Below are 25894 nucleotides of genomic sequence, written 5' to 3' on the forward strand. Positions count from 1 at the left end.
TATGGGGGCCAAGCTGCTGTGACATCACTGACTGGTCAGTTGTAGGTCAGCAGATCACACTCTCCCCACACCACACAGTATAGCAGCTCATTCCTCATTCTTACAATGCTGCGATATTTTTCACAGATCACTATTTTTATGTAAACTTTTTATTGACGCACAATATACGTACAGAAAGTAGCCAATTGTAAGTGTACAGATTAGCGAGTTTTCAGAGCAAATGCACCAACATAACCAGTCCCTAGATTAAAAAAAAAAAAAAAAAAAAGAGCATTATTACCTGATTCTGAATTTTATATAAATAGGATCCTAGGGTGTATGCTTTCTCATGTTGGCTTCTGTCTTTCCTCATCATATTTGTAAAGTTCCTCCACGCTGCTACATGTAGCTGTAATTTTCATTACTGTGTAATTTTCCATTTTATGAATATACAGTATTGCCTATATATCTATGGCTGATGGACACCTGGGAAATTGCCAGTTTGAGAGTATCATGAATACTGCTGCTATGAACATCCTGTTCATGTCTTTTGGTGCACATTTGGACTCATTTCTTTTGGATTTATACCTGAGTCAAATCACTGAATCATAGGGTTGATGTGTGTTTACTTTTAGCAGACAATGGCTGCATTTGTCAGCTGGGGCTGCTGTAACAAAATGTCACGGGAATTTATTTTCTCACAGTTCTGGTGGCTGGGAAGTTCAAGATCAAAGTGCTGGCTGATGTGGTTTCTGGTGAGGGCTCTTTCTGACTTGCTGATGGTTACCTTCTCTGTGTCCTCACACAGCAGGAAGAGAAAGAATGAGAGAGCTCTGGTGTCTCTTCTTGAAGGGACACTAATCCCATTAGATCAGGGCTTGACTCTTATGACCCCATTTAACCTCAAAGATTTGGAAAATTCTCATCCTGTCCATATGGCATGTTCTGAAGAGAACTCTGAGTGTGACTGAACAACTGTTTGATTAAGAGATCATGGTAGGACTCGTGGACTCAATCGGCCATCACAGCAGCAGAAGCCATAAATAGAGATGAGCTTATACCAGCAGAGACACTGGAAGCCTCCACTGAAGAGAGGACAGAATGAAGGCAGGCTGATGGGTTTCTTAGATTTCACAAGGCAGGAGCATAGAGCTGTTCAGCTGTGAACATGCACTATTCCTCAAGAGAAGAAAGATGCTGAAGGCCAGACCCACCAACAAACCCAGGGGCAAGGCTGTCACCTCAAAGGGCAGGCCTACCTCTCTGGTTTCAGTGGTCCAGGATGATCCCTCCCAGGACCTCAGGGGTAGGGTTAAAGCAATGAGTGGCTTGGGCAGGGCCACCTCAGAGGGCCAAAGGGTCAGGCAACTCCACAGAGCCATAGGGTGATGCCACCCCAGTGGGCCTAGAGGGAAGGGCATCAAGACAAAGGGGATTGTTCTCAAGCCTTGAGATTAAATGGAATTAGCCTTGCTGGGTTTTGGACTCATTTGGGATCCATCACCTCTTCCTTCCAATTTCCCCCTTCTGGAACACACTTGTCTAACTGGTGTTTGCCCAGCCACCGTATTTTAGAAGCACATAACTTCTCTGATATCACAGTTTCTCAGCTGGAGAGAACTTTGCCTTGGAATAAATCACACTTTGAGCCTCATGCCCATCTGATTTTGATGATACTTTGATGACATTTGGACTCTAGAGTTGATGCTGGAATGACTTAAGATTTCAGGGGCTGTTGGGATGAAACAAATGCATTGTGCTTGGGAGAAGGAAATGAACTTGGGGGGGGGGGGCAGGGGAAGAATGCTATGGACTGAATTGTGTCACCCCCAAATTCATATGTTGAAGCACTAACCCTGACTGTATTTGGAGCAAGGAAGTAATTAAGGTTAAATAAGGTTATAAAGGTAGATCCCTGATCTTATAGAATTAGTGTCCTTGTAAGAAGAGACACTACAAAGTTTCTCTCTCTCTCTCTCTCTCTCTCTCTCTCTCTCTCTCTCTCTCTCTCTCTCTCTCTCCATCTTTCTGTCTCTGCCATGTGACAACACAGCAAGAAGGTGGTTAGCAAGCTAGCAAGGGAGCTCTCCCTGGAACCTGAAGGCACCAGCACTTAGATCTTGGACTTCCCAGCCTTCAAAACTGTGGGAAAATGACTTTCTGTTATTTAAGCCACCCAGCCTGTGATACTTTGTGGTGGCAACCCAAGCCAACCCAATATACTGTCAAACAGATTTCCAAATTAAGTAGTTCAATTTTCACTCGTGCCAACCACATGTTATCTAGTTGTTCCACATCCTTGCCAACACTTGGTATTACCTGTCTTTTTAAATTATAGACATTGTGGCAGGTGTATAGTATCACACCATGGTTTTAATTTGCATTTCTCTGATCATTAATGCAGTTGGACACTGGAGTTTTCAGCTCAGAAATTCCCCAGGTTATTCTTGAGTATGGGCCAACGTGGCCAGGTCACAAGTAGTTTTGTCTTTTTGCCAATTCCTTGTCTGCTTTTTAATACATGCAGTCCAGGAGACAATGAAGGGACTTGCTTTTAACAAGTCTAGGTGGAAATCTGCAGGATTGTTGCTTATCTGGATCATTGGACAAATGTTGAGTGTTTTCTCTGTGGGATAGCAGATGTCAGTTTGGGCAAAGGCTGCCAGTCTACTAGCTGCTGCTGGTTCAATATAGGGCAGTCTGTGTTGTGGCTAAGAGCATGGATTATGGAATCAGGTCATCTGGAATCAAAAATCAGCTTCAATGCTCTCTAGTTGTCACATTTTTAAATGGGCAAGTTTTTAAAGGTGGGCCTATTGTATTTTTGTAAAATATGGATTCATAGTGGTATATACCATCAAGGTTGTTGTAAAGATTTAATACATGTAAAGTATTTAAAATAGTGCCTGGTAGGGGCGCCTGGATGGCTCAGTCGGTTGGGCGGCCGACTACAGTTCAGGTCATGATCTCACGGTCTGTGAGTTCGAGCACCTCATCGGGCTCTGTGCTGGGAGCTCAGAGCCTGGAGTCTGCTTCAGATTGTGTCTGTCTGTCTCTCTCCCCCTCTCTCCCTCTCTCAAAGATAATAAACATTAAAAAATGTTTTAAATAGCGCATGGTATATAGTAAGCACTCAATATTAGATGTTAATGTTGCGATAGTGCTATACTATTACTATTGCTTTTTCTTATTAAGCCTTGCTCAGTATAAATACCTTCAAGATTCTAACTCCAGCCCACACTGGACTGACTTTCCTTGACCTCATGGGCCATGTGCTATGGATTCCTGCCCTGGTCAAAGCCTACCCCTAGACTAATGGAGCATCACTGAGTTTCTGTGACAGCAAAAATACAGTGGAATAATGGAAAGGGGGGCTTCGGGAATCCTGAGTTCTAGGCTTGGTCTTGCCACACATTTGTAATGTCACCCTAACCCTCTCTGAGCCTTTGTTTTATCCTTTTATTGAGATATGGTTGTACACTAAAGTACATATATCTGAAGTGTTCAGTGAGTTTCCATATTTTCAGGCAACCACGTAGGCAGCATCCAGATTGAGCCTGTCATCCCACTGGGCTTTCCTCATTCCTCCTCTTGGTCAATACTCTACACCCAAAGGTAATGGCAATTCTGATCCCTAGCACCACTGATTTGTCTCATCTGGGCCTGTCTTCTGTGCAAATGAGGAAGCTGTGCTGGCCAGCTGTAGGCCCAGCTCTACCAGCTCTATCTACTTACCTTCAATTCCTTCGTTCTGAAATTTAGTTGGCCTGAGAAGCTGTGAGTTTGTGCTGGGCTTGCCAGGAAGGCTGGGAGCTGCCTTCCCTCGGTGCTTTATGAATCAACTCCTTCATGGAGATATGCAGCAAGTCTTAAAGACTTGGGTCCCCCTCCCCATTCCTGTACTAGGCTGTACAGGGAGCACAGGGTCCCAGTTGCCTTCTCCCGCCAGGCCCACAGAGGAGGTGCACAGTTGTTAGTGCCCAGAGATAAGGAGGCTCGAGACTAACCTCAGATCAAACCCATTTCCCAGAACAGGGTGGTAGGTAACCTGCCATGGCAGGAGTTTTTTGAGTCTGGCCTGTCCTGTGGCCCAAGAGAATGGGGTCATCCTGGAGATGGGCTATGTGTCCTTGGTAGAGTTCCTCCATCCACCAGACATAGAAGCAGGCGCACAGGATAAGCAGTGGGTGATAAGGCAGGGCTTCTGACTGGCAAGCCTTCCCAAAGGTATCCACTAGCCCTTAAAAACTTCACTGGCTCCTGGGGGGTGGGGCGAGGTGGGTTGGATGGGGAGGAGCAAAGGAGAGGCTTAGGGCTATCACCTTAGTATGTGGTCAGGGTACACCTCATGAGGGGACTTTGGACAAATATAGAGCCTGAATCTCTTAGACTTGGTCCAAATCAGACCCTTGATATGTATTTCCAGGAACATTCCCCCCCCCCCCCCCCGACAGCTCTTGGAAAAATCTCTCGTTACCATGGCCACAGAGGCCACAGAGAGACCAGGGAAGTTCACTTATGCACAGATGAGACTGCCACATACAACTGTGCAGGTGGTACACTGCACAACTCCAGGGGAGGGACGTGGCACCTCACATTGTTGTCTGGGGAGTAGAGATCAGCCCAAAGTTACAGTCTTTCTAGACTCTGCTAGGAGTTCCTTCCTTGATAGGAAGCTTGAAAATGCTGAAAGGCAAACGATGAGGCAATATATAGTGGTCAAGAACCAGACCGTCTGGGTTCGAATCCCAGTCAGACCACTTACCAATTGGGTTCCTTGAATAGGTGTCAAAGTTTCCTTGTGCCTCAATTTTCTCACCTATAGAATAGATATTATAGCAGTACCTACCTTCAGGGTTATTATAAGAATTAAATCAACCAATGCACATAAAGCACTGAGACAACAAACCTGGTACACAGTCATTGCTTACTAGATATTGGCTCTTATTATTACAAGATTGGTAAAGAAACTCAAGACTGTCCTTGAGAACGGGAATTGTTTAGCCTGGAGAGGAACAGATCTAAGAGAGACATGAAAATGTCCAAAATTATAAAAGGCACATATTTTTGGCTGAGTATACAGAAACTCTTCCCAGTCATTGGCTCTGATGATACTGTGACCTCTCCATCATCAGAAGTGTCCAAGTCAACTCTGGTGGACTCCAGGGGCATTATGAAAGGTTCCTATATCATGTAGGTGCTTAAGCTAAGAAATCCCTAAGGGCACTCCCACCCTAGAATTGTATGACCTTTTAATTCATTACATTTTTTTTCTTCTGAAATCAGTGAGAGTCCAACATGTACCAGGTCATGTTCTTGGCCCTGGGAAACAGTCATGAGCCAGATGGAAGTCACTGCCCTCATTAAGTCCCCATTCTAGGGCTGGAGACAGACTGTTCTATATTTTTTAATCCTCAAGTCTTCACCACAGCCAGGGCTTGAACTCTTCTCGCTCCTAAGAATTACACATGTGGCCAGAGTTGAGCCGTGTGGCTTGGATTTCAGCCAAGCACGGCCAAGAATGGTGAAGGAAGAAAAAGGTCAAGAAGGCAGGACAGCAAGATGATCCAGTTTATCCCGCTGACCCGGAGAGTCATTTCCCTTTCTCATTTCCTTCTTTCAGATTTCTAACTTATTCCATTTGGGGTTTTAAAACCAGAAAGAATCTGTATCAGTCAGGTAATAAACAATCCTCAAACCTCATTGCCATTAATCAAACAAGTTTATTTTGTCAATTCAAAAAAGTAAAACATGATTCTTAAAATCAAAATGAACATGTGACAAAAACTTATTTAATTCCTTAATCAGGGAGCCAGTAAGAAGGTTAAGCAATTCTGGAGAGCATTTGAGGAGCTCAGGATCTCTAGGCATTTTCTAAAAAAGAAAGTTAGAATAAGATTGCTAGATTAGATACAAAAGCAGTCAATGTCCTATAGGGAAATAAAATCGTAGCCTTTAGTGTGATCTTTACTAGACAAATTTGGAAGTTACCATTTAACTTCCTAGTGTTTGGCTACCAGTCAAAAGGTAAATAACAAAGTCAAACACAGGTACATTCTCCTGGAAAATTGCATACCCTTGGGTGGGCTTGTTCATGCCCCAGTAGGATATTGAAAGGACAGACCATTTCCTCTCCCATTTTGCCTTATTTCCAGGTTTTAGACATTTCTCTTACTCTGTTCACAAAGCTGGCTAAAGGCAGAGTGCCTCTTCAGGCCATTAGTGACATCCCTTGTGGATGCGCTGTCTGACCACGTGGCCTTTCCCGTAGATTATTTCCTAAGGCAGTCATCACAGTGGACCACGACCTGGGTGGCTTAAACAACAGAAGTATATCGTCTCACAGTTCTGGAAGCTAGAAGTCCAAGACCAAGGTGTTGGCAGAGCTGTGCTCCCTCTGAAGGCACCAGGAAAGGATCTGTTTCGGGCCTCTCTCCTAGCTTCTGGTAGTTCTTGGCTACCAAGAACTCTATTTGTGGTAGCATACCACCTCCGTGTGGTGTTCTCCCAGGTCTCTGTCCCTTGTCGTAAGGATGCCAGCCATACTGGATTAGGGGCCACCCTACTCCCGTGTGACCTCATCCTGACTTAGTTACATCTGCAATGACTATTTCCAAAGAAGGTCCCATTCTGCGATACTGGGGGGTGGGGGATTAGGACTTCAACATACGAACTTTTGAGGTACACAGTTCCACCCACAACCCCCCCTCAAAGGGGAAGAGTGTGCCTGGAACTCTGATTTTCATGCCTCAAATGAGAAGTGCCTCACCTTACTTCCTCTCACGTCTGATTCACCAGAGCCAGTCACACAGCCCTGCCAGCTAACTACCGAGGGTGTGGGAAGCTAGGGTTTTCTGCGTGCCCAGGAAGCCGGTCTCTGCCACAGAAAATTAGATATTTGCTAAATCACTTCCACCTCTGACAAATAAGAAAACAGGAAAATGATATGAGCAGGCTAGCCTGAGCCCGTATGTACTGCAGGTCACTGACAAACACGGGGCTAGGAAGGGGGCTTGTATTTTGGCTTCCAGTTTCTTCTCCAGCTTCGATCATTCGTTCTTCAAACATAGGAGACAGGTTGTGTTTCAGGAAGTCCCCAAAGTTTGGAAAGTTTTGTTTTCCTTGAAAAACCAATTTGGTCTAGTGATAGGAACGGTAACATAGAGCAACTTCTAGTGGGGACACGGTGAGCTGGAAAGAGTGACTGGGTTCACATCCGTGTTTAAACCCTGTGAGAGATTCTGCTTCTGTGTTTTTTAAAAAGTTTACTCTCATATAGTTGTGATGTTCTCAGCTCTGGGTAGGAGAAAGCATAGTGTAATCAAATTAGTGAGGTGAAGCTGCTGGGAAGCATGCTAATTGGTTAATGAGTAAACGTAACCATTTTATTTAAATTAGCAGCAAATTTCAAGCTATCCTCAAAATAACTGAGAATATTAGCCCTAATTAGTGTAACAGCCTGGAAAATTTCTTCTGCTGGGAAAAATACAACAATAGGGTCTCCCCACAGACTCCGTATTTATTCAATCAATCACTCCTTCACTCATTCATTCGCTCATTCAAGAAACACGCACGGAGCATTACACTTTATGCCACGAATTGGGAGTGGCAAAGGCACTTTGCCCAGGCCCCACATCTGGAGGGGTCCCAGTGCGGACAGGAAGCCAGGCACTGGGATCGTCACAGTTCATACGATGCAGCCTGCCGCCCCTGATCACCTTCTCATCAGCCCATCAAAGGACGGATAGCACAGGACAGGGTCTGGGGGCTTCTCCTGTTCTTTGCTGCCTCCATCTTCTAGGCTACAAAAGGCCCAGGGAAAACAGTGCGTTTCCTACAGGAATGTGAATTCCTGGCTGTAGACGAAAGATGAAAGGATCTTTAACTCCCTCTAAAGCTTTGGAAATACTTACACCGCCACGTTGTGCTTCAGGAAGTGCTTTTTGACTCAGAAATATAAAGATTAGAGTTTAAAGAAGTATTCTATTTTTACCCAGAGACAGCTTTCACGTTAGATCGGGTAGTAGGTTTCATAAAAGAAAAGTGTGGCATTCTAGATGGACTTTGGTGCCTTTGCGTTTTTAGATTTTTTTGGAATTTCTTCATTTTTTAAAGTTCTAACTTGGCTGTACGTGCATACACACGTGCCACTCCCATGTGGGGCTGTAACGGAGCCAGGTCTCCGGCCCTGGCGGGCGCTCCTGGGGGACATTAGAGGCCTCTCATGGACTGTGCACACATCCCCCAGATGTCCCAAGTAACACCTCAGAGACAACTGAAGAGTCTTACTTTGCACGGCAAGAATTTAAATCACCAGCCACTTCTCTGTGACCTTTGGAAGGTTTCTCCACTTCTCTAGGATTTTTATTTATCAGTACATCAGAATGGCTGGCACTGAATGGCTGTGAGGTTTTGAAAAGCTTTCTTGAGTTTACCCCTGGCTCTGCTAGGATCAAAGTGCGCCCCGCGCACCTCCCAGTGTGTGGCTTTGCTGCCCAGGTACCAGCTGACAAACGTTGGCACCGTGCCCTAACTGGGTTCCAGTTTGAGGGGAGCCTCAACCAGCCTTGCAACTTAGGCGGACGCCTCCAGGTCTGCATGATGCAGGGCCTCATCAGAGGTTTATTGGCCCCTGAGCTGTGGCATCTCATATTCCAGGGCCATCATTTCCACAGGAGGCAAAGTGGTACTTCTGGCAGAATGACTGGTGACACTCTGATGGCCTGTGCATGACAGCTTCTGACCCCGTGCATAGAACATGCCTGCAGGTGCTAGATCACACCCGAGGGTGGCCTCTCCGAGTGTGCAAAAGTGGGACGCTTGAGGCTGGGATGGGGAGGGCTGACCATCTGCAGTCATCCCAGCCACCCCACCCTGACCCCAAACCCCCAGGGCTGGAGTGGCTCCCTTCATCCTTACAGCCCTAGAAGCATCCATGGAGACCCGGTGTCTAATGTATCCTGCCTGCATCCCGGGGCTCAAGAACTCACTGCACTCTATCTGCTCCTCAGTGAGGAGTGAATGCATGGTTTTCAATCCAGCCTGCGATCTCATTTCTTCCATACAGCCCTACTAGAGGACAGTAACTAGCCGGTCCTGGGCCGTGTGGGGGCTACTTGGGCGTGAATCCTGACTCTGCACTTAGAAGTTGTGTCACCTGGAACAGGATACTTAATTTCTCTTTACCTGGAATATCTAACTTAAAACCTAGTTCGCAGTAAAAACTACTTAACTATAGGAGGTTATGTTATTAGTTTGATTAATACACATTGTATTTATATATATGTATTTCTATATAAAAGACACATCATATATGTGTGATTGCTATGTATTAGTCTCCCTAGATACCTTCCAGGTGTCATTTCATCTTAAAGCCCCATTGCCACCTTATTCCCACTTCAAAGATGTTGGCTCAAAGACGTAAAGATGTACCCAAGTCCCCACCACAGTGAGTGGTAGATGCAGGCCCCTAGGACCCAGAACATGATGGTAGGTGCAATTATATCACACCTCTCCTGGGGCAGAGGAAGAGGCTTGAACCTGGGAAGGGCAGGCATGCTGACCACCGGTGCTGCTTTCTTTCCTGGTACCGCCTCTCTTGGGCTCTAGATGCTTCCCCAGGGCACAGACCCATCACAAGGCTCCATCGCAGATAACCTTAGGCGGGTCCAGGGGCTATCAGCCTGGAGCTTGTCCCCACGCTGGGTGGGGGAGTGCAGCCGGTTTGGCACCTGCTTTCAAAAACCACCCATCTCCGTTTCCCTTTTGGTGGTTGCACTCGGAGCCCGAAGCATCAGCTCAGGGTGGGGGTGCGGGCACACAGTGGGGCACCGCCGGGGATGTTCGCTCACAGATGTTGGCGCCACACAGAGGGATGGTGAACTCTGCAGTGCTGCTCCTAAGCTTCGGTGCTAAAACAAACAAACAAACAAAAAAGGAGCCGCTTGATTTGTTATTCATTCCACGTGATATGTTCTTCACTTCATGTCCAGACTCCACAGTTAGAGTGGTAAACAGCGAGTTTTGCATGACTTTATTAAGCTCCCACAGGCCGGGAAGCAGCAGTCATTAGTAGCACCACGGTGGGCCAACACAGAGGAAAACAGTACTGTCTCACCACCCGGCGAGAGGCTGAACCTCACCCCCTCCACTCTCCAGCCTTGGGAGAGCTTTGCTTCTTAGGCTTCTAGCTTGGGGACAGGTCGCTGAACCAGCATCAGAGCCACTGAACTTAGATCCCACCTTGGACCTGGCTCTGTGCTGACAAATCCCTTCACCGCCCCCCAACCCCTCGCGTCAGCCTCCTGATCCGTCAAATGGGGCGGATGCCAAATTTAAATGAAGGAGCACACCCATATGTGCCTCACTCCAAGCCTGGCACAGGACCCTGCTCAGTAAGGTGGGTTTCCTATTCTAATTAGGGCAGTGTCCCCACACTTTTGAGAGCTCGCTAGTCTGCCTAGAGATAATGATACCAACAACAGCTTACCTTTGTTTACTGTTCCTCGGCATCTTTCTAAATGCTCTGTGTGCATAATCTCAGCTAATGCCCTCAGCAGCCCTGGGAAGTAGGTTCTGCTGTTACCCCATTTGTACAGTGGAGAAAACCAGCCTCCAGGCAGTAATGTAACTTGTTCAGGGTCATGGGATTCCCAGCTGGTGGCATTTATTGGCACAGATGCCAAGCCGATGCCCAGAGCCTTGCCTGAGGACTGCTTCCCTACTTTCATCAACTGTGGCCTCTGCTCTCAGGGAGTTCTCTGGGCAGACAGGACAAGAAGCCGCCACAGTTTGGTGCTGCCCCTTGGAGGGGTTCAGAGTGTCCTTGCAGGACAAATAAAGGCTGCCATGACCCTATAGGGGTGGGAGGTTTTAACCTACCACCAGGCCTGCTTTTCTTAGGATCTAAAGGAAAAGGGAGTCTGATTTGCAGTTTCCTCCCTGAAGGGACTTATGGCAGGTTCCTGAGACTAGGCTGAAGGCGATTGGCAAACACTAGCCAGCTGGCACTGCCCTTCCCCATCCACCCTGGGCTCTGACCCAGAATGCAGGTGGGTTAGCCCTCTCTTGACTCATGAGGACTCCCTACATGTGCCTCCTGCCTTTGGGGTTCCCCCTTCCTCCCCATTGGAAGACATCTAGTCTCAGCATTCCAGGAGCAAAGCGTCAATCCACTTCTCCCCCGTTCTTACCCTTCAGGTCTCAGACAAAGTCCGATTCCCCAGACCACCCTATCCTAGGTGTTCTCACTAGTTACTCTCAAATCTCGGCAACCATCTGATTGCTTCTCAGCTCCTGTAGTATCTGGACGCATGTGATCCTAATCACAGTGGGCACTTAGTCATCAGTTTGTCTCCTTGTAAAACAGACTTATGCTCTACCACTAGATCATAAGCTCCTTGAAGGCAGGCACTTGCTTGTCCCTCTAGTGAATCCCTTGAGCCTAGCACACTGTCTGGCACAGAGCAGGCACTCAGCGCGCCTCCACTTAGTAAATGACTCGGTTCATAAAGTTGGTGGATTTTTGGGTAATTGAAGGTAGTCTTCCTAACAAAGACCTCCTAGCAGCCTGCCCAGCCACACTGGCTTTGCCACTTACCAGCCTTCACCCGAAGCCTGATTCTTCTGTAATATGGAGTTACAGACATCCATCTGATAGAGGTTTTGTGAGGATTAGGTGGAGAAATACATAAGGCTCTCAGCCCGACGCCTGGTACACTGTAAATCCGCAGTCACTATATAGCAGTTGCTGTTTTTGTTAGTAATACAAGTTATTAATAGTCAAGATCTGGCAGGCTCAGTATCACTTTTTAGACCCACTATCTTTTTGTGGGGACCTACAGACAGGAGCTTGAGAGATATACACACCCCCACTGAAATGGAAGCCAGATCCAGGGCATTTTTCTTGAGGAGGTCCAGTTGTTGTGGGTGCAGGTTGGGCAGGAGTGGGGAAGGAGAGCCCAGCCATCAAGGCCTCCCCTGCCACCATGCTTGCTGGCACACAGAGGCAGCCTGCCTTCCCTTTCGACTCAACCTTCAGGCAAGAGAGCTTTCTCCCATTGACCGTGCAGGACATTCAGCCTCACTGGACTCTGATCAACCAGCAGTAGCATCAGTGTGGACCCGAACACCTCCGTGCATTTCCCCGTGCCCTGGAGGAGGGTGGTGCCAACCCCTGGCTGAGAATGTGATAAGGAACATAGGAAACAAGGCTCCAGGACTAGGATATGGTTGGTGGCATGGGGTGGGAACGTCTGAGTGGTGTTTAGATCAGGGCAGCTTATGGACATGCTGGCCTATTTCAAGAAATTTCCTAAGGAGATGTGTTCAGAATGTATTATGGGCATAAATGGGTTCTTCTATTTGATTTTTCCAACTAACTCCATTGTCACCACACAGCCTTTGTCCCCGCTGCTTTTTCTGAAATCTGTTCATCGCTGTGCATTAGTCTGCCAGCGTAGAGCGTTAGTGGAGTCCTTGAGGTTAGCACTGTGTTAATATACTGGGAATTTCAGCAGAGCCGGGCCCTCTAAATCAATCACCAGAACAGCTTTATTTTTTTTTTCTTGCTCAAAAATACACTATTAAATGCAGGAACACGTGTGGGAGTGGAGGTTGACTTGGGTGAAGGACACGCTTAAAAGGAAAATTTCATAACATTTTTTTTCTGCAGGAAAAAGGCCTTGCTGGTCTTAATTCTTGTAGAACTGAGCTACAGAACACATTTATGTCTCTGCAGTATCTTTAGCTCCTCAGAATATCCTGAGCTGCTCAGAAGTCACTCAGTCATATTTGCCTGGGGCATTATAGGTGTTTAACAAATATATATTAAATAAAGAAATGATTGAATCCATGGAAAATTAAAGCCTTTTAAGTGATGATCATAAAGGAGACTGAGCCGGGATTTACCTTCTTGGTTCCTCTGGGGGAAGGGGGGGGGGTGGTTCTAGAGTGGCAAGGTTTGAGCTGGTACCTACCTGTGAAGAATGAGGATGGTTGATGCTATAAGGAGCGTTTCAGCCCTCACAGCTAGGTGGTCATGATATGTCCAGGAGGATATGGTGGGTAGAGGGCTTCATCCAGGGAGGCAAGTGAGGACCAGGAACAAGTGTAAACTCCTTTCCCCCTCAGTTTGCTATGAAGGGATAGAAAGAAAAAGAAGCTGGCTACCAAGAGGGGTGAGATGTTGAGAGAACATGTGTGTTCTGATTTGCTTTTTAAGGGAAGCAATATGGGAGCGTGTCTGAGGCTGAGAGGAGGAAGTCCGTAGAGAAAGAGGGCTCATATGGGGAGAGAATGAAGCAACATTCTTGGGTGGGGAAAGAGCAAGGACAGGAGAGGATGGGGTCCAAGGCCAGTGGGCTGGCCCTGGACTTCAAGGGTAGGATGGAGGTTTGTCCAAGAGGAATGAGTTTGCAGGCGGTCTTGCAAGTCAAGCATGGGGGCTCTGCTTGTATTCGAGAGTAGAGAAGGTATAGAAACCCTGCGGAGGGGGGTGGCTCAGAGACACACCAGAAGGCCTAGCGTGGAGGGCGGTGTGCAGGGGCCCAGCTGAGGTTGAAGACCATGAGTCTGTGGAGGGTCTCATGTGCCCCTTGCCATGATTTTTCGTTGGTGTGCCCAGTATCCCTGGAGAGGGTGTGGAGAAGGCGAATCAGCTGCAGAGGTGGGGCTCACAGGGTGTCAAAGGCAGAAGGAATAAGGAACGAAAGACTGGAAGGTGCTGGCAAGGGGATAGTTGAAGGAATGTGGGTGCAGCCTTTCAGGAATGTGGAGAGGCTGGGAGGGAGATGAAGGTAGGGGAGGAAAGGAAAAAAAAAAAAAAAAAAAAAAAAAGGTTCTTGTTCCAAAGGTGTCAGGTTGATGAGCAGGCATTCGGGAAGTGAGAGAATGAGTAATCAAGATGACAGGTGGTTGGGGGAACGTAGGGCAGAGGAGGGGAAGATCTCAGGGGACAACAGTTTCAGGCACTGAGAGCCAGGGTCCCCGGGTGTGAGTGACTAAAGCGCAGTACAGGTGGCCCTCCCCGTGGCTGAGGTCCCAGTGCAGGTGGGGCCGTTCATCGTCTGAGGAGCTGCCCAGTGGGATGGTAGCGGCGGGAGAGTAGCAGAGGACTGCCTGGGAAGCACTTGGGTGAGAAGCACAAAGCGGGCAGCGCATAAGTGGGGCCTGATGGCTGAGGCCTAAGGAGGGGAGGTTTCTGTACGGGATGGAGGGCTGGGGTGGAGAAGGGGCGCTGCTGCAGGGAGAGGAGACTGCCAGCTCCGCCTCGTGTCCCTGATGGAAGAAGCAACAGAGTCAAAGCCCACAAGAGTAGCATTATCCTTCGGGAAAATGCCATGTGTGGGTAGAGACAGGACAAGTCCTTTTTGGCTGGAAAGGACTGTCCTTGAAAGATACTGGGTGTTCTGTAGGCATTTGGGGGAGGTTTAAGAGTCAGGGGGAAGCAAAGGAAGATTGGCCAAGAAAGAAGCACAGAGCTATCGGGGGTTGAGAGAGGACGAGAAAGCCCCACAAAGACACCAAAAGTTAAACCAGATGTTTAAGAGGGTGGCTGGAAGGAAAGGGATGGCAGAATCAGATTGGGGAGCCCCATCTCCTTGTATGCAGCTACTGCAGTCACCTTGGGCCCCACAAAGTACCCTCCCCTAAGGCTCTCATGGTGAACGAACCCCATCCCAGTCACATCAGCCCAGGATCAGCAGGGCTTCCTGGAGCTTTCCCCTCTGCCACTGGAAGGGATCAGAGTCCCAGCTGCCAAGGAGAAAAAGGGCTGAGTCATGGTGACCTGGAGAGGTCAGGGAAGACTTCCTGGAGGAGGAGCCACACCTGGACCTCAAAGAGTAGGATATGCACAAACAAAAGCAGAGCAGAAAGAACACTTCAGGAGTGGGGGCCGCAGGTGGGAAGGAGTAGAATGGAACCTTCCTTTCCTCCTTTAGTAAGAAGTAGGGTATTGTAGTGCTTGGGAGCTGAGTTTGGGGGCCAGGTGACCTGAGTCCAGTTACCAGCTTTGCTACTTGCTTTGCATTCATTTACCTCCATCTAATTCAGTTTTCACACCTAAAAAAGAAGATGATAATATTCCACTTATCCAGGGTTATTTTGAGGATGGAAGAAATATCTGTGAAGCATTTAGCTTCACTGACATAGAGGTCATTAAATAATATCATTAGTATAATTATTTTCATTAATCAGGAGGAAAAAGTAACAGCAGTTTGCTGAGTACCTACACTCTGTGCCATATATTTAACAAACATGCCTGTGAAATGAGCTACCTGTATCATTTTTTCTGCCTAGAAAACTACCCCCCAAAATTTAGTGGCTTAAGATACATCCATTTAGGAGCACCTGGTTGGCTCAGTCGGTTGAATGTTTAACTCTTGATTCCAGCCCAGGTCATGATTATGAGACGGAGCCTGCATCGGGCTCTGTGCCAAGCATGGAGCTTGCTTAAGATTCTCTCCCTCTGCCCCTCTCCTGCTTGTACATGGCACACATATGCATACTCTCAAAAAATAAAAATTTAAACTAAAAGATACATCCCATCTATTTAGCTCAAGACTCTGAAGGTCAACAATTTGAGCTGGGTGGGGTGGGGTGGGGTGGGGTGGGCTGGCCCTGCCTTCTGATGGTTTCAGCTGGGCTCAATCAGGCATCTGTGGCCAAATGCTGGTCAGCTAGTTGAGTCGGCCTCCAGAGGTTGGCTGACTGTCACCTGGAAGGAGGGAGTGTCTGGAGCATGTGTGTTTCATCATCCAAAAGGATGATCCAGGCTGCTTCACATGATGGCAGTGACAGGGGTTTCTAAGAGCACCAAGAAAGGGCAAGCATCCCTGTAGAAGTCTCTGCTTGCATCACATTTGCTGTGAAAATTTTGTCATTGCCCAAAGTAAGTCACAAGGCCAAGCCCAGCCTCACAGGGCAGAGTCTGCATGCAAGAATGGGGAAAACTGTGGCCATTCTTCTAATTATAGAACAATGGCTTTTCAGATTCACTGTTATTTCATTCATTTGCTCATTTATCCAAAAATATTTATTGAGCACCTGTCTTGAGGTGTCGTGAGAAAAATCTCCCCCCAAATGGCCTCAGTTTCCTAATACCTTATCGTAGTGCAATCTATCCTGGCACTGCTGTCCGAGGTCTGTAACATCCAGTAAAGACGTGAGCTGGACCTTTGTTCCCCAGTAAAGCAGATCATACTCTTCTCAGGGCAGAGGGAGGTAGAGATGCAGAATAGTGTTGGAGCAGGCACAAGAGAGATTTACATTTGCAAATCAGAATCAGGCACCAAGATTTCATCCACATGAGCTCTATATCCCTGAGCGGACTTCTCCCTACCGGGTCTTAATGGGCAGGTTTTGTTTCCATGCTCTGTCCCCCATCTTCCTGATCACGGAGATTGCTGGTGAGTCCAGACCATCATTGACTTCACGTGTTAAAATCTCAGTCAAACACACACATACACTCTCTCTTCCCCCAACCCCTCCTCCCTGGCAATATTCTAAACTCTTCTTAATTCAGTGCAGGATAACAGTTGTGGTGTGCCATCAAATGATTGAGCTCTCTGCCCCTCCACCCCCATCACTGCTCATGGGTCCAGGTAAGAATTAGGTGTGGCACAGATGGTGTCCTGGGAGCAAATATTGAGAATCTTGTCCTAGAGAGAGAGAATCCCATTCTGCCTAAACTATTGATCCACAAGGTTATATGGAAGGTGTTGTCCAAGATGCTGGTCTAAAACGGAACAGAGAGCTTAGAGGAGTCTTTGAGTGACATGAAACAGGTACTAGGGAGGAAGCCTGGATGATTTCTCACCTGGAGTTCAAGGTCCCTGGAATAGTTTAACACATTCAATCAGCTAATATGTTTTGAGTATAGGTCATATATCAAACAGCAGTTTGGACAATAGAGATACAATAATGAGCAAGACCAGCATGGTTCCTGCCCTCGGGAAACTGGTAACCCAATGAGAGAGAGGTTACAAAACATTACTAATGGCTAACACTAACCAGTGCTCAGTCCATACAATTCCCCCAACAACTGTGTGCGACAGGTACCGTTATTATCACCTGCTTTTACAGATGAGTAAATTGAAAGAATGAATGGGCCAAATACATGGTCTGTAGTCACACAGCTAGTGAACAATGAGAGGGGGCACTCAAATTAGGCAGTTCCGATCCAGAGTCAATCTTTCTGGAGTCAACTCCTTCCCCTCCCTCCACTAGATCAAGTTTTCTTGGTATCTATTTTGAAGTCCTTTGTTGTTTGAAGATCCTGCATCACACTCTGTGATTCTATTTTTGTGTGATTATTTGGTGAGGGAGCATAGCACAGTCGTCGTGTTGGTCAGTTCGGGCTTCGTTTATGCTCCAGTAACACATGACCTCGAAATCCCAGTGGCTTACAATAACAAACATTTCTCGGTCGTGCTACATGTCCAAGTCTTTGCTGACCTGATCTCCCCTTTTGCAGCCTTGTCAAAAGCAGCCAATAGGAACACAGGCATGCTCTTCATCAAAAGCACAGTCCACCAAGTTACTACAGGCAACAGTTATACCAGATGTCTCACCCCTGCATAAAAGAGGATGCCATCTTTCCAGCTTCCGGGGATGGTTCCTCACTGCCCACTTTCTGGCCCCAAAGTCAGTGTCCCATATTTTAGAGTTTCATAGCACCCCTCATATAGTATCAATTTATCATTCAGCTTAGGCTGATGGTCCCCAAATCTCAGTGACTTACAAGAAATGCTTATTTCCTGCTCATGCTCTATGGTCATCATGGTTTAGCTCCAGCTGTGTCACCTCTCCTTTTTCTGGGACCGAAGCAGCAGCCCCCATCTGGGATGCTGTCAGTCCAATGGCAGAGAGTGAAGAGAGATGTGGTAGATCACGATTGCTCTTAAAGCTTTTGATTGGAAATGGAGCAGGTCTCTCCCACTCCCATTCGTTAAAGGCATGTGGCCAATTCTGACACTAACAATGCAGGGACATGTAATAGCTCTGTCGGGAGGGGAACACAGGAGGAGTTTCATAGGACAGAGCAGTGAGTCAGTCTGTTCAAGTGGTTGAAGAGCATGCATTGACTGTCACCAGCTGATAGCGAGTTGGCAGACGGTTGTGTTTTGGCAATGAAGAATGCCAGGGCATTTTCCTAAGTGCACATGATATGCTCCATTTTAGCTGTTTGTCAGTGGGTAGACACAGCTTGTATCAGACAAGCAGACACAGCTATGAAGGACTCTGAGCAGTACCTTCCAAAATAGGGACCAAAACGGGACCCAACAGTCAGCAGGTGTTTGAAATTTCTTGAAGATAGCAAATGTCCCGATGAACAAACGAGCTGTTTGCTCATACAAGGGGAGGGAGTTATCAACAGCAACAACTGAAACAAACATGGGCAGCTTTGGTTAAAAATGAAGGGTGGGTGCAATTATAGAAAACCTGGGTAATTCACTGCATAGACTCAAAAGGAAGTTTGACCGGGGTAGGGGTGGCAGGAATGGGGACAGCTCCAGGGGCCTCAGCAGTAAGAGTTTATGGATCCATGTCTTAGCTACAGAGCTGCCTCATCTGTGTCTCTCCAGCTCATTGTAGGCCAAGTGCGATGACCCCCGCTCCCCTCCCACCTCTTCACAACTGCCTGCCCCAGTCCCTGGCCCTGCACCCTCTCACCTTGTTGTGAAATGCACAGGCAGAGAACGGGAGGGGCGAGGGAGGGGAAGCAGCAGGACCGGGATGCGCAGCTAAGGCCCAGGTCAGGGCAATTAGCAAGCACTGCTCCCCAGACACAGGAGGCTGCAGAAAAAGACGGCTCAGGCAGTGATCCCAGTCCAGGGCACCTGTTCCTAGTCTCATCCTGGGCCACGCCAATCTTATTTTCCTAGAACTTGGGCTTCCTCTGAAATTCTCAGCTTCTCTTATACTTACATGGTAGGTAATATTCAGATGCTCAGCCCACTCCTAGGTGCTTACTAAGGCTATGTGAACCTCCAGGCCCACTAGCTTTTCACCCACTAAAGAAAGCATACTGGCATGCACATGAGGGGGATCTTTATCTTGTTTAAAAAAACAACCATAAATTCATGAACTTCAGTAATTATTAAAACAGGTGCCTTGCTTTATAATAAATAAAACATGTACACACATGCCACTTACATTCACCCAGTAGCTAAAGACCACTGTGATTTGATCCTTTTGGTTCCTCCCCTTTGGGGTTCTTGAAAGGTCTCCTGGGTATTCTAGATTAATCAAGACTCTTAGTTGCAAATGACAAAGACCCAAATCAAATGCAAAAAGTTTTTTTCAGGGCTCCTGTGTGGCTCGGTCGGTTAAGCGTCTGACTTCGGCTCAGGTCATGATCTCGCGGTCCGTGAGTTCGAGCCCCTCATCGGGCTATGTGCTGACTGCTCAGAGCCTGGAGCCTGTTTCAGATTCTGTGTCTCCCTCTCTCTCTCTGCCCCTCCCCTGTTCATGCTCTGTCTCAAAAATAAACGTTAAAAAAAATTTTTTTAAATGCAAAAAGTTTTTATCTCCTGTAACGGACAAGTCCACGTCTGTCTCCAACTTCAGGCAGGGCTGGATCCAGGGGCAGGAATGAAGCTTGCTGTACTCTTCCCTTCTCCTCCTCCTCCTCTTCTCTCTCTCCCTCCTGCCTGCCCTCCTCCTATTTTGGCTATGGTTCCCTTCATATGTAACCTTAGTCTCCCCTATTTTCAAGGGGAAGGGACTTACTTCCCTGATTTACCTGAGGAAGAAAGCAACAGTAGCTCGGGGCCTAGAGCCTTCCAGCATGATCCCACAAATAGAAAATCTGAGGGAGGACTTTTATTGGCCCAGACTGATCAACATGTCCATTCTAGAACCAGGGCAATGGAGTACCCTGACCAGCCAACTGAAATAGGCCTACCATTATGGTCCGAGTGAGGCAAAATGCTGTTGCAAGATAGCAGATAAAGTTCTCAGCATCAAGAATCCTGCAGCGGCCTCCTCCAGTTTGTCTCTGCTCTCACTGGTCATCCGTTCCTGCTAGGTTTCCATGTGGGAAGCCCAGGATGACCCCTGCTGCCTGGCTCTCTTGTGAGGACAGAGGGACTGGCAGGGGAAACACTGAGGCCAGGCGACACCAGGAGCTAAGAATGACACAGGAAGAGAAGGCAGAGCTAGGTGAGGGGTTCAGGTTGCTGACTAGGTTGACTGGCCTGCAAACAGCCTCATAGACCGTGGTGGAGAGATGGCTGCCCCTTCCCCACCCCTGTGGGTACAAGGCCCAGAATGAGACACACAAGCTGTGAATCTAAGTCAAACTTTCCAAGCCCAGCAATCGTGCTGAGCAGCTGTTTGCCTGGCTGTCCTGCTCAGGTGCACAGTTGGGGGGCAGAAAACGGGCATTGCTTAGTCGTCTCTACTCAGTCTGATGGTCCAACAACACCCTAGTCCAAAGCTCGCTTTTCTCCCCACGGCCTCATGAGCGACCTCCTCCAAACAAGCCTGCAGAGGTGGCCGTGTCACCTCTACCCCAGCTCACTTTCCGGGCACCCTGGATGGTTCTGACCCAAACCACTCTGAGAATTCCTCATAGGCACTCACAAGTGGAGGAGGGGCAGGTAACCTGAAGTCAGAGCTCACGTGTGCTGTCTGAACTCTTCAGCCCCGAGCTGCTTGTCTGGCCTTCTCTCCCCACCCCCGTAGGGACCTCTCTTTCACCCAACATGGCAAGGTAGTGCCGAGCCTGACTTGGCTTGTCCTGTCCCTTCTGACAGCAGTCCCTCACCCCTGTCACTTGTCTGGGAAAACTACTCTCTCCTCGGCTCTTCTCGAAACTCCTCACTCACCAACTAGCCCCAGACGGAGTAAATCACTCCAGCTCTGGCCCCTCCAGCACTTTGACCTGCTCTTACTCTGCTCTAAGCCTGGCCACGAGGCTATTCTCTTCCCTTCACAGCAGGCCTGTCTCCCCACCAGGCTCCCCGAGGGAGGATGCATGCGTCTTTCTCCCCTGTTTCCCCATTGCCCGTCTCAGGCCACACGCTAGTGGGCACGAAGGCGTGTTTGCTAATTAAACCGGATCGATGTGCTGAGTGCCGGTTATACACCTCCCCACACACACCTGGGGGCCTCACGTGCTTAGCCCCACCTGTTCCCCTCCACCAGGGAAATGGGCTTACGAGGAGGGGGAGGGGAGGCCTTGAGCTAGGGACCTTGCTTTCCACACTTGTGCTCCTTCACAGCTATGGCAAACAGAATGTTTATACAGGTTTTCATTCCCTTGATGTACCTGGTTCTGTGCTTAGTGAACACGAGATCATTTTGGAAATGACTCCCCTTCACTGCTGATTTAGCATCAGTGCCCCGCAGCCCTCAGCACTGTAACTAACCTCTGTGTCGAGGGGTTAATGACTAGTAACCAAACCCTTAAATCAGCCTGCCCTATCTGCAGAGGGGCCAGCAGCTCATTCTCGGTAAAGAGGACAAACAGCCCATTTCCAGCACACATTACAGATGTCAGAGTCACTACTCTAAATTGAGATTTAATAAAGCAAGCCTCTACTCCCTCTCTGCCCCTCCCCCTGCTCCCTGCCTGCTGTTTCCATGAATTCTTACCCACAGATCCACTGGCCAGGCAGGCTCAAGATGGGGGTGGGGGGGCAGAGAGGAGGGGGTTGGGGCAGGGCAGCTGGAAGCAGTCCCTTCCCTGTGTCTCTTCTTGCCCTCCTATGAAGAGCTCCGTCCCTCCTGCATTGTTTTGTGCCCCGCAGGCCCTGTGGCCAGACTGGGGGCCATCAGTATCATAGTCCTCACAGTCGCATTTTACAGGTCAGGAAACGGAGGCTTAGAGTGGTTTCCCAGCTACAAAAGGGAGGGTGGAGGTGCTGAGTGAAGACGCGGGTCCACCTGACTGTCCCACGTGACCACCTTCACCTGGACCAAGCCGTTCTCAAATGTTCACACACAGACTCACGTGGAGGGCTTGTTAAAATACAGACTCCTGGACCCCGCTCAGTTTGATTCAGCAGGTCCGGGGTTGGGCTCAAAATGTGCATTTCTATCAAGTTTCCAGATGATGCTAGGACCACACTTTGGGAACTATGGTCCTAAACAGTGGTGCTTCCTACCACCTTGGCCACCCACATCAGAGTCTTGGAAACCGTGCCCCTGAAGATGGGGATCCCCGTTGGTCCCACAATGAGAGGCTTGGAATCCAGGCGGTCATAAGTGCTGTCCCCATGTTTCCTCCCTGGGCTTCCCCAAAATGTCCTTCATACAGCTAGTTTCAACCCCGGCTACACATTGGAATCACCTGGAACATCCTGCATGCCTAGGTCTCACCTGCTAAGACTGATTTATCCTTTTCCTTATTTTGAGAGAGAGAGAGAGAGAGAGAGAGAGAGAGAGAGAGACAGAGAGAGAGAGAATGCACGTATGCACATGAGCAGGGACGGTCAGAGAATTTCAAGTACCCTTCACGTTCACAGAGCAGAGCTCAAACCCAAACTCAGATCACGAGCTGACCTGAAACCAAGTGTCAAATACTTAAGATTTGAGATACCCAGGTGCCCCTAATTTGTATATATTTTTAAGTTTCATATTTTTGAGAGAAAGAGCACGCGTGTGTGTACTCACACACTAGCAGGGAAGGGCAGAGAGAGGGAGATAGAATTTCAAGCAGGCTCCACCTTAAGAGCACAGCTCAAAGCCAAACTGTGAGATCATGACCTGAGCTGAAACTGAGAGCCAAGTACTTAATGACTGAGCCACGCAAGCGCCCCTGAATTTTTGAGTTTTATATTTATATATATTTTAATTTAAGAGAGAGAACACACACATGAGCAGGGAAGGGCAGAGACAGAGGGAGAGAGAATTTCAAGAAGGCTGCATGCTCACAGAGCAGAGCTCAGACCCACAAACTAGGAGATCATGACCTGAGCTGAAACCAAGAGTCGAATACTTAACTGAGCCACCCAGGCACCTGGATTTACACTTTAAGTTTTATGTATTTTGAGAGCAAGCAAGAGAGTGCTCAAACACAGCAGGGAAGGGCAGAGAGAGGGAAGAGAATTTCAGGCAGACTCCCCACTTACAGAGCAGAGCTCAAATCCACAAACTGTGAGATTGTGACCTGACCCGAAACCAAGAGCCAAATACTTAACCACTGAGCCACCCAGGCGCCCCGCATTTCTACTTTTTAAGTTTTATGTATTTTTTGAGAAAGAGAGAGCATGAACAAGCGAGAGCAATCACACACGAGCAGGAAAGGGCAGAGAGGGAGAGAATTTCAAGCAGGCTCCGTGCTTGCAGAGCTCAAACCCACAAACTGTGAGATCGTGACCTGACCTGAAACCAAGAGTCGAATATTTAACCAACCGAACCACCCAGGCGCCCCGGATTTATACTTTTCAAAGCTCCCCAGGTGATTCTACTGTGCAAGGTAGACGGCAATGCCTTAGCTTGATTGCATTTAGGAATATGTCGCTTTGATCCCTCTATCCTCCCGCATTTCATTTGCTCACAGATCTTTCTCTTCTTCCAAAGCCCAGCACCCATCCTCTCCTCTAAGAAGCCCACCATGCAGTAGCCCCAGAGGTTGGCTCTCCCTTTAGTGATCTTTACCAATAGCCCTCCTCCCCGCCCCTGCCATTTTGACTCTTTGTAATTGCACCATTGTTTGTAATTTTCCACCCCGAGACTTTCACTCCCCTGGTGTCCCCCCACCCCCACAGAGAGCTGGTCTCTTAAGTCTTTTTGGGCAGCAACAATCCTCCAGGGTACATACAGATATCCTGCAAGTATCCAAAGAAATGACCACAAGGACCCTGCTTCACCCTCGGTCATTTTTCCCATGAAAGCACCCTGCAAATAAAGTTTTCTCCCTGTGGTATGTTCTAGAACCTCTTGTAAAGAGTGTCCCACAATGACTCTCTGCCTTCCATCCCCTCACCACCCTTTAGGCTGAGGGAGTTTTCAGCCAAATACCACCACTGCTGCCCCGTGTCTTTCAATGTCTCTACCTTACCTTATTTTTCAAGGGCAGCCACTCAGTAGGCCCGGCAGTGTTGCCAAGGAAACATCACTTAATGAAGGAAATAAAGCCGCTCAAAATCCACCTGGCCTTTTTTGGAAGGGAGCTGGGACTTCTGTTGCACCTTGAAACCATATTATTAAGTCATTTAACCAACCCCATTTTGCTCCATGTTCCTGACTTGCCTGGGAGACCCTCGTCCCTCTCCCTCTGCCCATCTTGGCCTCTGCTCTGGGGAGGCCCTGCTGAGGGCTGGGGGAGATGAGACCATCTGGGGTGGTCGACCCGAGAGTGGGGTGAAGGCACTGAATTGCCAAGGTCTCTGCCTTCCCCAGGAGCCTCCCCCAGGCAGGGGGGAGAGAGCACCTGCCTGCCTTTGCCTCTGGCAAAGTGTTTACAGCCTCTTAGCCTCAGTTTCCTCATCCTTACAACTGGAAGGTGACCACAGATACAGAAAGTACCCTGCAGAGGGCCTGGCATATAGGTGCACAAACGTATGTTTCTTCTCTTCTCCCACCTGCCTTCCGGAGAAGTTTCTGCTGCCAGTGGCAGTTTCTGTCAGGGAGGTGCCGTTTAATAGGGGTGGAGGGCAGATCTTATAAAAGGCCATAGCTCAGTCTCTAGCACAGGCAGGTCCCACCTCCATGCCTGCCGGGTAGGGAAGGGATGCTGAGGACAGCTGACAGGGGTCAGGGTGGGAGCCCTTGCTTGTCCAGGAGATATAGTGACAGAGCAAGACGGACCTCCAGCCCTGGGGGTGTTTGCCTGGCCTTGGCTCTGTGGCCCTGAGGGCAGGAGTGTGCACCCAATGGGCTCCCTGGCGGGCTGGCCGGCTTCGCTATTAGTCATGACTCCTGCCCCTGGCCTGAGGGAGAGGCAAATGCCACTGGTGTGAGCCCCAAGACACGGATGTGTCTGTTCTGTCACCCTGCATGTGTTTTTTCCCTTTTCCTTCCAAGCATCAGAAAGAAGTGCCCGTTCCATAATTTTGGAAAGAGCTAAATGTCCATCAATTGATGAATGGATAAAGAAGTTTGGGTTTATATATACAATGGGATACCACTTGGCAATAGGAAAGAATGAAATATGGCCTTTTGTAGCAACGTGGATGGAACTGGAGAGTGTGATGCTAAGTGAAATAAGTCATACAGAGAAAGACAGACACCATATGTTTTCACTCTTCTGTGGATCTTGAGAAACTCAACAGAAGACCATGGGGGAGGGGAAGGGGGAAAAAAGTTAGGGTGGGGGAGGCAAACCATAAGAGACTCTTAAATACTGAGAACAAACTGAGGGTTGATGGGGGGTGGGAGGGAGGGGAAAGTGAGTGATGGGCATGGAGGAGGGCACCTGTTGGGATGAGCACTGGGTGTTGTATGGAAACCAATTTGACAATAAATTTCATATTAAAAACAAAAAAAGAAGGAAGTGCCGGCTCAGGTTTGAAGGCCTGCCTCAGGCCTCATGGGGCTACTTGAAGAATGAGCGGAGTCAATAGTTTGCAGCTGGGGAGTAGCCAAGGGGTCAGACTATTGTTTCTATGCCCCCGGGGTTTGTAAAACATCCCCGGGCAGGATGGAGCTCCCCCTCTGCTGCTAACTGGGGAGTTACTGGAGGAATGTGGCTAAGCACTTTGTTTTTGGTTTTTTGCTTTTTTGTTTTTTTGTTTTTTTCGATATATGAAGTTTATTGTCAAATTGGTTTCCATACAACACAACACCCAATGCTCATCCCAAAATGGCTAAGCGCTTTGTACCCTCTTGTACCACAGGCGCCCCCAGCCCTCTGCTGCTTCCTCAGTGCAGGCTCACGTGGATCACAGGGGAAGCTTCCCAAGCCAGCCTCCTGGCCTCTCCCCCTTGGGCCGGCTGCTAGAGCTGCCCTGACCCAAGGGAG

General features: G+C 48.3%; 1 protein-coding gene across 3 annotated transcripts in view; it reads left to right on the forward strand.

Annotated features, from left to right (window-relative positions):
- The window catches only part of GALNT18 (polypeptide N-acetylgalactosaminyltransferase 18), a 353962-nt gene that overhangs the window by 307473 nt on the left and 20595 nt on the right, over nucleotides 1-25894 (forward strand). The window contains exon 10 of one of the 3 annotated variants that reach the window (XM_019456324.2): nucleotides 3507-3533. The exons of the other annotated variants lie outside the window; for them this stretch is intronic. Within the exon in view, the coding sequence (XP_019311869.1) occupies nucleotides 3507-3518 (12 nt within the window). The 3' untranslated portion in view covers nucleotides 3519-3533. Of the gene's footprint in view, nucleotides 1-3506; nucleotides 3534-25894 lie in introns of those variants that run through there. 3 annotated transcript variants of the gene reach the window in all.

The sequence above is a fragment of the Panthera pardus genome, unplaced genomic scaffold (genome assembly GCF_024362965.1).
Source record: "Panthera pardus isolate Hobbes unplaced genomic scaffold, ASM2436296v1 HiC_scaffold_12, whole genome shotgun sequence".
Taxonomy (NCBI): Eukaryota; Metazoa; Chordata; class Mammalia; order Carnivora; family Felidae; genus Panthera; species Panthera pardus.